Here is a 16,462-nt window from a genome sequence, read left to right as displayed (position 1 = left end):
AGGTGGCATAGGTGGAAAGATCTAGGCAGCATATATATAGAAGGGGAGCAGATGTGATTGGCTTCTCCACAACATGTGATGAAAGGAAACTAACAAGCAGATTAACAGAGATTTAACTCTTGCTAGCCTGTCTATTAATTACCACTCTGCAGGTCGATGCCCGAGTCTGCCTGCATTGATTACATACACAAAAGAAGTTATTGGGCGGAGAATCAGAATCTGCATTCTTAATAGAACCCGACACTGCCATGACAGTCGGCGCAGTTTGTAAAAATTTCCATTTGACATTATCCCATGATTTTGTTTGCCTTAGCAGCAGCTGCTGCGCTAGTTCTTAATGTTGACTTTGCTGTCCACCAATATCCCCAAGTTGTTGCCATGGGGGTACCACGATGGAGAGTGGTCTCCTCCATTTCAGTTATCAGGAGTTCGCTGTGTATGGCTTCACCCACATGGCAAGGTTTAAACCTGCTAGCTGTGCAGATTCTCGTTGGTTCGGTGCTGAAAGTGTTAAAGAGTTTTGTCTCCTAACTCAAGATGAAAAGCCTTACCTCAGCTGTTCTGATATTTCCACTCACTTCTGCTATAAATGCTCTCCTTTCAGCTCAGGGAGCTGCCAGTAATAGCCTAGCTATACCTAGCCTTTAGAGTGGACTTATGAGTTGTGAACTAAGAAGTCATTTTTGGAGCTGTAACCAAAAGTTGGTGCATGGAAGTATGTGTTTTATTTTCCCTACATCTTTTTTGCCTCACTTATCCATTCCCTTTACTACCTACTGTAGTTTGGTGTAGTTTGTATGTACTTTGCTGTTTATTTTACCCTTGTCTGTCTTATTACCTCTGTGTCTTTTAACCTAGAGCAGGACTAGTGTACCTGCTGCCCTGCACACTAGACAGGGTTATGTTCAGGGAAAGACAGGGATAAGAACGTGACTGCTGCACAGGGCAAAATAACCCACCTAGGGACATCAGGTAGCTCAGGCTTGTTTAGGGTAAATATCAGGGGTTGTCCCTCCATATCCTTTTCTACTGGCATTATATCCTTTTCTCCCATCTCGCCTTGTGCTGACCAATGCCCTTGGTGGAGCATGACAACCAGGAGCTGACATGGAGTGGCAACCTCACCATTAGAGGCTCTGGTGAAGACTGGGTAGGCACTTATTCACACCCCTCTCAGGGTATGCACTATTCTGGTAGCATTGGGACTATGTCCCTCTCACACTTGCATCTTGTAGAGTGACAGTCTTTTTCAGTTACTGTTTTACATAATTTTACTTCTTTTTTTCTTTGTAAATTATGTTGCAGAGTTTAGTATCATATTCAATTATTGAAACATTTACATTTTACTCTGTATGCCCTCTATAAAATTATTAATATGTTGAAAAAAGAGGGCCCAATACTAACCTCTGAGATTCAACACTGTTAACATAGACCCTATCAGAATATGTTCTATTAATAGCCATCTTTGTTTCTATAATTGAAGCCAGTTGTTCACCCAGGTATACATATTTTCCCCTAATCACATTGCTCTCAATATATGTAGCAATCTTATGTGTGGCACTGTATCAAACGCCTTTGAAAAGTCCAGATGGACAACATCCAAGCATTACTCTAGTCCAGTCTGGAATTTACCTCCTCATAGAAGCTTATCATATTAGTCTGATAAGACCAATCCTCCATAAAACCATGTTTAGGTTATTCTTAGTAAGATACCCTAGGATACCATCTCAAAGGCCTCTGGCCTATAGTTTCCATGTTAGATTTTGTCCTCTTTTTGAATATTTTCTCCACATTTGCTAGGCTCTATTCCTGTTGTACAGACAATGTTATAATGGAACACTTGAATATTAGAAATAATGGTCTGTCTATCACTGCAGAACTCAATGGTGTATGCCATCTCTGTGATTTTATTGTTTTAGAGGTAATGCCATACTTCCATTGTGATGTTTAATGGAGAATTTATAGTAACCCTGATCATGTCATCTGTCATGGGATTTTCTTGTGCTAATGCTGTAGAGAATGACTGTGCTTACCCCTATATTTTTTCATGCTTACTCTTTCAGCATACTTAACCTTCGTCCGGCCGAGTAGGTACAATTGTAACTATTCCGTTTTCAAATTGCAATACATTTTTTTTTTCGAAAAGCCGTAGAGGGCTGAAATTTCGTGACATCTCTGCAGTTTTGGTCCAGAATATATTGGCCAAATTTCAATAAAATATCTCCACCCCCTTCCGAGATAAGGGGTCGCTGTTAATGTTGTAAAATTATGCAGCCTGACGAAGGTTAAATAATGCCTTAGAGTTTTTGCTCCATTCATTAATGTCCGCTATACACAAACCCCAACACTCTCCAAACAAATATTTATCTCACCTTCCTTCTTACCTCCCCACTTCAGCTCATGTGCTGACCTGATCTTAAACCTCACATCCCTCCTGTTAAAACATAAAACATGCCACATGCTCACCTTATCCCACCTCCCCTACTTTTCCTTACTGTTGGTGATATATCTCCCAATCCTGGATCTCCGCAGTTGATACTCTCTATTGATTCTCCCTCCTATCGCTCCCCATCTACTAGAAACTACCACAAGCTCTCCAACATAAAACCCATCACCTGACCCCTACTCTGCCACTAAAGCTCTCTGGAGCACTCTGGAATGCCAGTTTCATCTGCAATACTCATTCACTATCTGTTTACCGTTTGCAATTCATCCATCCTGGACCACACCAAAATATGGCTGACACCCTCCGATACAGCCTTACCTGCTGCGCTGTGTTAAGGTGTCCTTTATTTCACCCAAACTCCTCACCCTGGCAATGCAGATGGAGGAGTGGGTCTTCTCCTTTCTAACAATTCCACTTCAACCTAATCCCACCTCTACAGTCCCTTATTATCCCTTCTTTTGAAGTGAATTCTATTTGTATCTACTCTACATCCAAGTGGTCATCATATAATGACCCACGGGTCTGGCCACTGCCTTTATTGCATTTATTCCATGGCGCTTTACATGTGAAAAGGGGTAAACATAGTAGGGACAAGTACAATAATCATAAACAAAGCAAGGCACAGACTGGTACAGGAGGAGAGAGGACCCTGCCCGTGAGGGCTCACAGGCTACAAGGGATGGGCGAGGATACAGTAGGTGAGGGTAGAGATGGTTGTGCGGCACTATATCAGACTGAGGGTTACTGTAGATTGTAGGCTTGTCAGAAGAGGTGGGTCTTCAGGTTCCTTTTAAAGCTTGTCAAGGTAGGCGACAGTCTCATATGTTGTGGCAGAACATTCCAGAGTACGGGGGATACAAGGGAGAAATCTTGGATGCAAGGGTGGGAAGAGGAGATGATAGGAGAGTAGAGAAAGAGATCTTGTGAGGATCGAAGGCTCCGTGCAGGTATGTACCGGGAGACTAGGTCACAGATGAAGGGAGGAGACAGATTGTGGATGGCTTGGCTTTGTAGGTCATGGTTAAGGGGGCTTTACACGCAACGACATCGCTAACGAGATGTCGTTGGGGTCACGGAATTCATGACGCACATCCGGCCTCGTTAGCAACGTCACTGAGTGTGACACATACGAGTGACCTCTAGCGATGTAAAATACTCACCAAATCATTGATTGTTGACACGTTGTCCATTTCCCAAATGGCGTTGCTGCTTTTGAACGCAGGTTGTTCGTCGTTCCTGAGGCAGCACGCATCGCTACGTGTGACACCCCAGGAACAACGAACAGCACCGTACCTGTGTCCTCCGGCAACGAGGTGGGTGTGTCTTTCATGCGGCTGCTCTCCGCCCCTCCGCTTCTATTGGACGCCTGCCGTGTGATGTCGCTGTGACGCCGCACAAACCGCCCCCTTAGAAAAGAGGCTATTCGCCGGCCACAGCGACGTCATTGGGAAGGTAAGTCCATGTGACGGGTACTAGTGATATTGTGCGCCATGGGCAACGATTTGCCCATGACGCACAAATGACGGGGGCGGGTGCAATCGGCAACGACATTGCTAGCGATTTCACTGCGTGTAAAGTGGCCTTTAGGGTTTTGAACTGGAGTCGTTGGGCAATGGGAAGCCATTGAAGGGATTGGCAGAGAGGAGAGGTTGGGGAGTAGTGGGGGACAGGTGGATTAGTCGGACAGCATAGTTTAGAATAGATTGCAGTGCTGCTAGACTGTAAGAAGGGAGGCCACAGAGCAGGAGGTTGCAATAGTCCAGGCGGGAGATAATAAGGGCATGCACTAGGGTTTTTGCAGCTTCTTGGGAAAGGAATGTACGAATCTGGGAAATATTTTTGGAGACAGCAGGAGGTGAAGAGGGCTTGGATGTGTGGCCTTGAAAGAAAGATCAGAGTCTAGAGTTTCTCCCAGGCAGTGAAAAAGTGGGACTGGGGAAAGTGAGCAGCAATTGACATTGATGGATAGGTCAGTTGGGGGCGTTGAGTGAGGAGGAGGAAAGATAATGAATTCAGTTTTGTCCATGTTAAGCATTAGAAATCAAGCAGAGAAAAAGGATGAAATAGTAGACAAACACTGTGAAATTCTGGTTAGTAAGGAGGCGATGTCAGGTCCAGAGAGGTAGATCTGCGTATCATCAGTGCAGAGGTGATACTGAAAACCTTGGGACTCTATGATCTGTACTAGGCTGAAGGTGTAGATGGAGAACAGCAGGGGTCCTAAAACTGAACCTTGTCGGACACCGACAGATAGGGGGTGATATGAGGATATGGTGTGAGAATGGGAGACGCTGAAAGTTTGGTCGGTTAGGTATGAGGAAATCCAAAATAGCGCCAAGTCCGTGATGCCCAGAGACAAGAGAATTTGTAGTAGAGGCGAATGTTCTACTGTGTGAAAGTCAGAGGACAGGTCCAGGAGGAGGAAGACAGAGTAGTATTGCTTGGCTTTGGCGATTAATAGGTCATTGGTGACTTTCGTTAGGGCAGTTTCAGTGGAATGATGCGTTTAGAAGCCAGATGTAGCTGGTCAAAAAGGGAGCATGAAGAGAGGTGTGAGGACAGTTCAAGATGGACATACTGTTCCAGTAATTTTGAGGCATAGGGGAAAAAAGTGATATGGGGCGATAGTTTGACACAGAGGAGGGTCAAGGGAGGGCTTTTTGAGGATGGGCGTGATGGAGGCATGTTTAAGGCATGAAGGGAATATACCGGTTGTTAGTAATAGGTTGAAGAGATGGGTTAGGGTTGGGATGAAGACTGTGGTGAGATTGGGGATGAGGTGGGATGGGAGTGGGTCAAGCGGACAGGTGGTGAGATATGATCTTGAGAGTAGAGTGGAAAGATGATCTTCTGTCATGGTGGAGAAGCTGAATTTGGAGGATGAAGGCTGAGTAGTTATGAGGAGGGACTGCGGGGATTGTGGGCCAAAGCTTTCTCTGATGTTGTTAATATTCTGATTGAAGAAAGAAGCAAGGTCTTCAGCTGAGATGAGAGAAGAGGGAGGTGGTGCTGGGGGACGGAGGAGAGTTGAAAGTGTTGAATAGCTGTTTAAGGTTGTGGGATAGAGACCATATGCTGCCCGAATCGCTGCGTTCTAAGAAGTGACATGTCACTTCTTTCGTGCGGTTTGCATGCTGTCTATAGGGAGAGGCAGCATGCAGAGCGCACGTTCTCTGCCGGCACCATGCACTGCAGAACGGAGCTTTTCAGCTGCGCTCTGAAGCGCACCTTTTAGGTGCGGTGCAGAGCGCACACGTGCGCACATAGCCTCAAAGTGTCCCATTTGCTTTATGTATTCTTAGGGTATGTGCCCACAATCAGGACTCACTGCGTCCTGGATGCAGCGAGTCCTGACCTGCAGGGCCGTGTGTCTCCTCCGCAGGAGACCACAGCTGCTTGTACCCATGATCAGGGTTCAGTGCGCTGCAGTCTCTCGCTTGTGTTCTCCCTATGGAGGACGCATGCGATTCTGCAGCAAACAATTGACATGCTGTGGTCTGGAAAGCCACACTGCAGGTCAATGTTTGCCACGGAAAAAACAAGCACAGTGGGCACGGAATTTCTAGAAATCCCATCCACTATGCTTGTACTGTACAACGCAGCTGAAGCAGGATACGTCCAAAATGCTGCAAACACTGATCATGGGCACGCACCCTTATTTTCAAGGATGTTGTCCCAGTTTATGGCCCTAAGATCATCTCACAGCTGTTGGAAATTCACCTTCTTGAAGTTTAGTGATCTTGTAGCCCCTCTGCTATAAATCTTATAAAAGGATAATTGAAAAACATACCAGTTTGTATTTGCTTACTCCCAACCCATATATGTGATACTCTGTTTGGGCTAATGATTAAAATTAGGTCTAGAAAAGTCCTGCACCAGTTGTGAAAGACACAGTAAAGGTCTTTTATTATTGTCAAAACCTGTTTCTTCTGTTGGACCTGCAGGTTTATGCTTTCCACTTTAAATCAGGATAGTTCAAGTCCCCCCTAATAATTTTCCCTGATTTGCAGTTTAATCTATTTGATTTTTGAGGATATTTGTTACCCTTTATCTCATCTCCACCCATAGATACTCTACATTTTTCTTGGCCTCACATATATTATGGAGGATGGGTTTTAGGGAAGATTTTCCATATAAGCAAACCCATTCCTTTGCTTATTTGTATGGTCTTTCCGAACATGATCACGCCAGTCATAGCTGTTGTCCAGCCAGGCCTCCGTTTTCCCCATGATATCATAACTTTTTTCCAACAGTATTAATCCTAATTCCTCCATCTTGATGGTGAGGCTTCTGGCATTGGTATACATGCACTTTATGCATTTTTTCAGACATCAATTCCTCCTCTTTGTGACAACTGTTCTAACCTGTCTGCCCTTGCCACCACCACCTTCATTACTTAGGCATGGGTCACTATCTATGCTATCTTCCCCTCCTGTATAGTAATTGCTCTCACCCCACTCCCTACTTTAAAAAGACTTCTTCAACCATCTAGGCATTAATGTGTGAATTTCAGTAGCAAGAAATATTTGAAACCTCTTGATGCATGTCTGATTCACTCCCCGATTGATATCCTTACTAATCATAATTATTTCTGTCCTACAGGTAAATGGTATAAACGTCATCTAACCTATCAGATTCTGAACTGGCCTTGGTATTTGTCCCAACATCAAGTGAGGCAAGCAGTAAAAGCGGCATTTCAATTATGGGGTAATGTCTCTTCCCTGGCATTCTCAGAAGCAGCAGGAAATTATGCAGATATTCGCCTGGCATTCTTTGATGGAGAGCACAATGATGGCGCCAGACATGCATTTGATGGACCAGGTGGTATTCCATTCCTTCTTGTAAACCTTGATTAGAAAATATATTGCTCTAAAATACAATATGATATAGGAGCTTATAGGCCGAGGGGTACGTTATGAGACATTTTATGAGACGAGGGGTATGTTAAGAGACAATTTGTCTCTTGAGCAATTCAGAGCAATGCAATCTCCTGACAGTTTCCTTACTTCTTGATGTATAGCAGGTTGGGCTCTCCTCCCTGAGTGACAATTCTGGTGGGTGGTAGTAGAGCTGTAGTATTAGTTGAACTAATTCTTCTGTTACACCCTCAACTGTCAGTGGATCGTTCTGAAGTGCATACTGCTATATATATATATATATATATATATATATATATATATCTATATATATATATATATATATACAGCGTGTCCACCCATATCCTGTCCACTGCCATTACCTTGAAAATGGCGGCAGCTACAGGCATAGAAGTGGTGTCTAGGTATAGTAAAGTAGCCATGCGCTACGCAATGAAGCCACCTATAGCGCAAACTGGTGGAAAACAACGGAGTTAGCATTTTTATCTTGAAAACGGAACGAGATAGAGAAGAAAAGTGAATTACAAAGTTGTAGGACATCATCAATTCAATATGAATCGACACCACAACAGAAATGCTATGATTAGATCATGTAAAACTCCCAAGGCTGCGGACGTGAAGCGATACCTTATGGAGACCTTCCTACAAGTCATTGGGTATGGTGGCTGCGTGGAGTGGCCTCCATGTGTCGCCCTGGGCAAGCCAGGGGTCACAGGTCACAACACCACCACACCCCACACTCCAGGTAGGCACATCACAGCTAACCAGAAATCCTTGTTGCCTTCCTCCAGAGGCTGATGATTCACACCAGGGGGTGGGCCAGGCGGTTGGCTCCGCCCACCAAGGAGATCACAGCTCTGGAGGCAGGAAGTACCAGGCAGTCAGCTCAGGGACGAGCTTGAGTAAACAGCAGAGTAGCCCGGGGAGGGCAAGAGTGAACAGGAGTCCAGGAGGGACGAGCTTGAGTAAACAACAGAGAAGTGAAAGTGAAGGAAGGAAAAGTGGTAAAGGAGGAGAGCAAGAAGCGGTGACAGAGCAGAGAGTGTGCAAAGCCTGAAGGGTCCAGCTTTGTGTAGGGCCAGAACAGCAAGGTCAGCGACGGCGGTGACTGTCTGGAGGGGGACCGTTTGGAAGTTCCTGGAAGGACCCCGTTGGCTGTGTGCCCAGTGGTCTGGAGCAGTGTTCCGAAGGACAGTCAGCACCAGGGCAGAGGCCTCTCGGACCCTGGCAAGGCTAGGAGTAGCCAAATTTGCCGAATCCGTCAGTGAAGGGGACGTAGATCCCCCAACAACCAAGTCCCGATTGAAGGCAACAGCCCAACCTGAAGCAGAGAGACACCGCCACCGCCACGGCACCAGTTTCTCAGGGCCAGCGCCTGCGGGCAAAGTGTAGAGCTCCTCCGGCCCAGATTGCAGTCGGGGAGCGGGTAACCGGAGGGAATCCACCGCTACCATCAGTCAAACATAGGTGCAAGGAAGAGGGACATCACCGTCAACTACCGGGAGTGCAGGTGCAGCCGTCTGTGGGACCGTCCTACCAGCTGTTTGGTTTACCGTACAAACTGTGTCCAAGTCTCAGGCTGAGTGAGTACCACAGTGCCGCAAGGCACAGCGCTGCCCCCGCGTCCCTGCGCCCACCAGGCCCCGCACCTCCTCTTCTCCACCACCGGGCCCCGGGATCACCAACCCCTACCCACGGAGGGGCAACACAACACCTGGCTGCTCCGCATCACCATCCCCGGGACCCCCGAATTGAGCAGCGGTGGTGAAATCACCACAACCGTGGGTGGCGTCACGAACTATAACAATCCCCCCCACACCCAACCACAAATCCCCTTTCACTCACGGGCGAGGAGTGTCGCTCGAGAAACCCCCGGGATCCGGCCTACGGCTCGAGCCACCACTGAGTAGCGGCCGCCGGACCCGAGCAGAAGGGGGCGAGCGCGGTGTGCTGACACCCTCCTCCCCGCCCGCGACAACTTGGCGTCACGAACAGGATCTTACCGCTCTGCCGTCTGGTAGAGGTGCGCCTTGTTACCGCCGGAGGTATCCGGCAGAAAAATTGCAGAAACCGCCATCTTTGGCGCGAAAAGTTCCCGCTCGAGCGTCTTCTCGAGCAGTAGAGGCGCGAAGGCCAAGACCCCGCCCCGAGAGAGGCGGGGCCGGAAAGAGCTAAGGGGGACGCGATGGCGGCTGGCCGCATGTAGCTGCGGCTATAAAAGCAGGGACGCCAGGACCCTGCAAGCATACCGTTCCTGGAAAGAAAAGAGAAAGTCACCATGTGGATGCCGTCCCGAAACACCGTGGCCCCCGCGCCGGGAACCGCAGCGTGGGTGGAAATCCGGACCGCGCAGCTCCACCTAAGGCTGCAGGTCAAGATGCAGCTCCTCTTGGTGGAGTGGGAGACCGACATGGTGGACGTTATAGCCACCGTGCGGAGACGCGAGGAGGAAGCGGAGGAAGGGAGGGTGAGTGACCCACGCCCCTATGTCCCGGAGGGACCGGTCACTGCGGCTGAGGGACCCGGTCCAAGCCATCTCCCCCCGTTGCCTCCCTCGCCACCCGTCTCGGAGGCCGTGACCCCGCCACTAGGCCCGCTACCACCGCCACCGGTAGCGATACCCAGCCCGTCCGCCCCAGCGGACCGACCTGTAGCCGGAGCCCGTAGCAAACCGGAGGTGTTGCCATGGAAGGCCCCGAAGAGTGTGCCAGAGACAGTCCCCGAGCCGGAGCCGATGACCCGCTCCGAGCTGAAGGCCCAGCTGCGGAAAGCCCCTGTGCCCATCCCCCACACCTCGGCTGAGGTGGCGCCGGGTTGTTGCTGCAGGGCAGCGCCCAAGGCCATGACACCGCGGGATACGCCGCCCACCTTCCTGACAGTGGGTAACGTTCTGGATGTCCCGCGGGGCCCGACCCGTGCGCCGGAGCTGGCAGCAGCGCCATATTGGGAAAGGGAGCCGACAAAGCTGGGCCTGGAGATCGCGGAGAGGGAGAGAAGGAAAGCCGAGCTGGTGGCCCGAGCCATTCGGGAAAAAGAAAATCTGCGGCAAGCGACCTTCCGTGTCCGGGGCCCATTGTACGAGGGGCAGGTGAGGCGGTTTGATGTCCGCCAGGGCTACGGGTTTATATATGAACCGGGCCTGGAGGCCGAAGTGTTTGTAGCCCGGCGGGATGTGAATGCCCACCTGCCCGAGGAGCATCCTGGCCGAAACCTCATACCGGGAGACATGGTGCGGTACACCCGACACTGCGGAGAGAGGGGGTGGTTTGCCCTGGATGTAAAGCTCAGGAGCAGCAAAGAGAGCAAGGTGAGCCCTGCACCCCCTCCCTCAGATGAAGCAGCAGAGGGATCGGAGTAGGGCAGCGGAGCACCGTTGTCCAGTCCCCGTTGGGACCACCATTGTTTGTTGAAAGTTTGAAAAATGAAAAATGATAATTACCGAGTTTTCACCAGATTGTCTGTTGTGATTGAACCGGCCGGAGCCGGCACCGTTGTCCCCGTGGGGACCGTTTAAAAATGCATGGGAACTATCCATGGACAAGCCCGTGAACTTGCAGGGCAACCACAAACGTTAGTGGCTTGTAAATATGTTGGTTACCGTTACCGTTTTCCGCAGTGCCGCCTCCGGAGAGGCAGGTTGGAGGGAGGGCCCTCAGCAGAGCAGGCTGGGGCCCAGCCACCAAAGGAACCGGTGGCTACCCTCTGGAGGGAAGGACAGATCCCGCTCGGGTACCGTGTGCTGGACTGTGGGTCAAGGGGTGCTGCCTGGGTTTTAGGGGCAGCATCAGGGCCAGGTTGCTTGGGTGGGAGAGAGCGGAAACCGTAACCGTAAACCGTTGCAACGTTAAAAGTAAATGTGCCTCCCGTCTTGGGAAGAGTTATTAAAAATGTTATATGTTGATTTTCCAAATGTTATCTTTTTCAGAAAAATAAAGCCGGTGTAGGACGGCAGCCCGCGGACGGTCTGCATTTTGCTAAGGGGGAATGTGTCGCCCTGGGCAAGCCAGGGGTCACAGGTCACAACACCACCACACCCCACACTCCAGGTAGGCACATCACAGCTAACCAGAAATCCTTGTTGCCTTCCTCCAGAGGCTGATGATTCACACCAGGGGGTGGGCCAGGCGGTTGGCTCCGCCCACCAAGGAGATCACAGCTCTGGAGGCAGGAAGTACCAGGCAGTCAGCTCAGGGACGAGCTTGAGTAAACAGCAGAGTAAGCCGGGGAGGGCAAGAGTGAACAGGAGTCCAGGAGGGACGAGCTTGAGTAAACAACAGAGAAGTGAAAGTGAAGGAAGGAAAAGTGGTAAAGGAGGAGAGCAAGAAGTGGTGACAGAGCAGAGAGTGTGCAAAGCTTGAAGGGTCCAGCTTTGTGTAGGGCCAGAACAGCAAGGTCAGCGACGGCGGTGACTGTCTGGAGGGGGACCGTTTGGAAGTTCCTGGAAGGACCCCGTTGGCTGTGTGCCCGGTGGTCTGGAGCAGTGTTCCGAAGGACAGTCATCACCAGGGCAGGGGCCTCTCGGACCCTGGCAAGGCTAGGAGTCGCCAAATTTGCCGAATCCGTCAGTGAAGGGGACGTAGATCCCCCAACAACCAAGTCCCGATTGAAGGCAACAGCCCAACCTGAAGCAGAGAGACACTGCCACCGCCACGGCACCAGTTTCTCAGGGCCAGCGCCTGCGGGCAAAGTGTAGAGCTCCTCCGGCCCAGATTGCAGTCGGGGAGCGGGTAACCGGAGGGAATCCACCGCTACCATCAGTCAAACATAGGTGCAAGGAAGAGGGACATCACCGTCAACTACCGGGAGTGCAGGTGCAGCCGTCTGTGGGACCGTCCTACCAGCCGTTTGGTTTACCGTACAAACTGTGTCCAAGTCTCAGGCTGAGTGAGTACCACAGTGCCGCAAGGCACAGCGCTGCCCCCGCGTCCCTGCGCCCACCAGGCCCCGCACCTCCTTCTCCACCACCGGGCCCCGGGATCACCAACCCCTACCCACGGAGGGGCAACACAACACCTGGCTGCTCCGCATCACCATCCCCGGGACCCCCGAATTGAGCAGCGGTGGTGAAATCACCACAACCGTGGGTGGCGTCACGAACTATAACAATCCCCCCCACACCCAACCACAAATCCCCTTTCACTCACGGGTGAGGAGTGTCGCTCGAGAAACCCTGGGATCCGGCCCACAGCTCGAGCCACCACTGAGCAGCTGCCGGACCCGAGCAGAAGGGGTGAGCGCGGTGTGCTGACACCCTCCTCCCCGCCCGCGACATCCATGCTCACTTGACCTGACCCCATTGGACTTCTTTCTGTGAGGTCACATCAAACAGCAGGTGTATGCGACCGCTCCAACAACGTTGCAGGACCTACGACGACGTATCACAGATGCTTGTGCAAACGTGTCACCTACCATATTGCACAACGTGCAGTAAGATACAGTATGCTGTCCAGAGTCCAGATGTGCATTGCAGCTGACGGTGGCTACATTGAGCATCAAAGTTAAATGAGCACCATATGCGTGACCAGCATTCAATGTTTTGGGGGGGGGGTCATGGGTTTCATATCATAGCATTTCTGTATGCAAGGTATTGATTCATATTTAATTGATGATGCCCTACAACTTTGTAATTCCCTTTTTTTCTCCATCTCCTTCTGTTTTCGAGATAAAAATATATATATATATATATATATATATATATATATATATATATACACACTGACGAGCAAAAGGGTAACAATGTTTTGAACTTTTGACTTTCAGGCTCCATATCTCACCATCCACTACAGCTTCAAGCATGAGACTATCATCATTTTATAGGCAATCATCTCATACATATATTTGACTTGCAACTGTTTTGCATATGATTAGTTGTGCAGATTGTCACTGCATTGTTACTGTTTTGCTCCTAAAAATCAAAATTTTAATTTTGTTAGTATTTTATAAATTCGCCTTTTGGCTTTCAACACTGCCTGAATCCTTCTGGACATGTTCTCTATCTGACTCAAGCATGTCTCGACTGAAATCTGATCCAAGGTCTTTTCTACACGTTCCCAATGTTGATGAATACTAGTGGAATAAATTGGGTATGTATACAGGTTTTTTTTCAAGTCTACCTGCAAGTGTTCAATTGGATTGAGGTTTAGGGACTGTTTCTTCACCAATCTCGACTAATGCTTCTGGTCATTGTCCTGCTGGAACACTTGTTGTCTTTTTTATACCCATAGTACTCGAGTGTATGAAGTAACTTTTCTTGTACGATACTCACATATAGCTCAACATTGAGTCCACCATCGATCAGTCTTGGCTGTGAAACAACCCCATATCATCAGACTTCCTCCATCGAACTTGACGGTTCCTTCAATTTCTCAATCCGTTAGCCCGTTTTCCTCTTGCTTTTTCCAGACCAATTTGCACCTATCAGAGCCTGGTCTATTTACTTTCATCTCAAATCACCCATTTCCAATCTTCTACTGTCCACTTTTTGTACTTTTTTGCAAACTCGAGCAAATGTTGTATTGAAATTGAGGCTTCTTCACCTTTTATCAGGCCACCATTCCAGACTTGTGTAACATGCATTGCATGGTGCTTGCATGGACGTCTGTGATCTTACTATTAATGTGAGACAGCACCACTGCCATCTTTGTCGTGCCAAGAACTGATAGACCTTGTGATGTGCTGACTTGTTGCCTAGATGTCCAACTCTTAAATTTTGAATGGATGGGCGGACTTAATTTTCTATTCTTTCAACTGTCATGGCACAAAGCAATTTGGTGATGTTCTTGGCTGAAGAGACCTCTATTGATGAGCTGAATGATGCCGTTTCTCTTTTCTTGGGAAATATTCATGGCTCCTACTCAATTTGAACTAGTAAACTTTTGCTTGGGAATCAACCTAATAACACACAGAGCTGTAAGGAAGTGTGAGAACAAGTTGTAATTTGTAGCATAGAGGCAGACATTTTTTTCCACCACCAGGAGTAAAACAGTAACAGTACAGTGAAAACACAAGAATCTACATAACTAATCATCTGCCGAATAGTTGAAAGTCAAATTTATGATTGAGAAAGCCAAGATAATTGGCTATAAAATGAAAGTACCCTCTAGTTCGAAGATGAGATATGGTGCTTGAAAGTCAAAGTTCAAAACATTGTTGCCTTTTTGTTCATTAGTGTATTCACAAAGAGATAACATGGCATTTGAGCAGGCACACTCCAGACGGTGAGAGCAATGATTATGAGACCTGCTGTAAATGCTTTATGCTGGTGATTTATAACTATCCAATAGCTCTTCAGAAGACGAGTCTGTCAAGCACTATGGAATTAATCTATATATATAATTGCCTTATTCTGTCTGTCTGTCTGTCTGTCTATCTGTCTGTCTGTCTGTCTGTCTGTCTTGCTCCAAAATTGTGTCCTTACGGTGACACAAAGCTGATTGGCCGCTGGGCTCGCCATGGCCCCGCCCCCCCGCACGGATTGGCCACTCGCCCAGGCTGCGCCCCCACACGGATTGGCCGGCCGCTCGCCCAGGCTCCGCCCCCCCCACAGATTGGCCTCTCGCCTCGGCACCCTGCAGGCATTGGCAACTCGGCCACGCCCCGCCCCCCTCATGCAATGCACGCTAGCTCTGGCCAAACCAGCCGACACATACCCTCGCATTGCTGGGGCTGGCCGGCGTATGCTAGTGTGGGCTCCCGTGCGAGCGGGGGACGAGATGCGCTGGTAACCATGGTAGCATAGTTACCAGCGCATCAGCATCAAGGTCCTGCAGCGGCGGAAAATACACACACGCACACACATAACAGCACACACACACACACACATCAGATCACACTCACTCTCACACACACATCACATCACATCCACATACTCACAACATCCTGGGATATCGCTTGCTTCTCGGCGGCGATATTGTGCTGTGAGCTTCCAGGACCTGCCGGAGGATCACATGGCCAGAAGCATGTGGTATCTCCGGATGTTGTGAGTATGAGCGCGTATGTGCAATATCGTCAATGTGTGTGTGCGTGAGTGTATGCGATCGTGTGTGTGTGAGTGTATGCGATCGGGTGTGTGTGAGTGTATGCGATCGGGTGTGTGTGGGTGTGTGTGAGTGTATGCGATCGGATCTGTGAGTGTCGGCAGAGGAGCACGGCGTGCTGGAGGAGGCTGGGAGGAGAGAGGCTGATCCTGGGGAAGGCTGGGATGGGGAGGCTGAGAGAAGAGAGGCTGATGCTGGGGGAGGCTGAGGCTGGGGTAGGCTGGGAGGAGAGAGGCTGATGCTGGTGACCGAAAAGGCATCAGCTGTGGACAGAAAAGGCTGATGCTGGGAGGAGAGAGGCTGATGCTGGGATGAGAGAGGCTGATGCTGGGATGAGAGAGGCTGATGCTGGGGACAGACAGGCTGATGCTGGGAGGAGAGAGGCTGATGCTGGGGACAGAGAGGCTGATGCTGGGAGGAGAGAGGCTGATGCTGGGATGAGAGAGGCTGATGCTAGGGACAGAGAGGCTGATGCTGGGATGAGAGAAGCTGATGCTGGGGACAGAGAGGCTGATGCTGGGAGGAGAGAGGCTGATACTGGGGACAGAGAGGCTGATGCTGGGAGGAGAGAGGCTGATGCTGGGAGGAGAGAGGCTGATGCTGGGGACAGAGAGGCTGATGCTGGGATGAGAGAGGCTGATGCTGGGGACAGAGAGGCTGATGCTGGGGACAGAGAGGCTGATGCTGGGAGGAGAGAGGCTGATGCTGGGATGAGAGAGGCTGATGCTGGGATGAGAGAGGCTGATGCTGGGGACAGAGAGGCTGATGCTGGGGACAGAGAGGCTGATGCTGGGATGAGAGAGGCTGATGCTGCGGGTAGAGAGGCTGATGCTGGGAGGAGAGAGGCTGATGCTGCGGGCAGAGAGGCTGATGCTGGGATGAGAGAGGCTGATGCTGCGGGTAGAGAGGCTGATGCTGGGAGGAGAGAGGCTGATGCTGTGGGTAGAGAGGCTGATGCTGGTGCAGCATGGGGGATGGAGCACGATGGGGGGTGCGCAGCATGGGGGATGGAGCACGTTTGGGAGTGCGCAGCATGGCGCATGGAGCACGTTTGGGAGTGCGCAGCATGGCGGATGGACCACGTTTGGGAGTGCGCAGCATGG

The 16,462-nt window shown here is 49.9% G+C and overlaps 1 protein-coding gene across 1 annotated transcript in view; it reads left to right on the top strand.

The window, feature by feature from the left end:
* MMP28 (matrix metallopeptidase 28) overlaps positions 1 to 16,462 on the top strand; it is a 129,711-nt gene that overhangs the window by 91,882 nt on the left and 21,367 nt on the right. The window contains exon 4 of the mRNA XM_075334186.1: positions 7,049 to 7,267. Within this exon, the coding sequence (XP_075190301.1) occupies positions 7,049 to 7,267 (219 nt within the window). The remainder of the gene's footprint in view (positions 1 to 7,048; positions 7,268 to 16,462) is intronic.

The sequence above is a fragment of the Anomaloglossus baeobatrachus genome, chromosome 2 (genome assembly GCF_048569485.1).
Source record: "Anomaloglossus baeobatrachus isolate aAnoBae1 chromosome 2, aAnoBae1.hap1, whole genome shotgun sequence".
Taxonomy (NCBI): Eukaryota; Metazoa; Chordata; class Amphibia; order Anura; family Aromobatidae; genus Anomaloglossus; species Anomaloglossus baeobatrachus.
The sequence above is the reverse complement of the archived record's forward strand: the minus strand, read 5'-3'. Positions and strand labels throughout refer to the sequence as shown.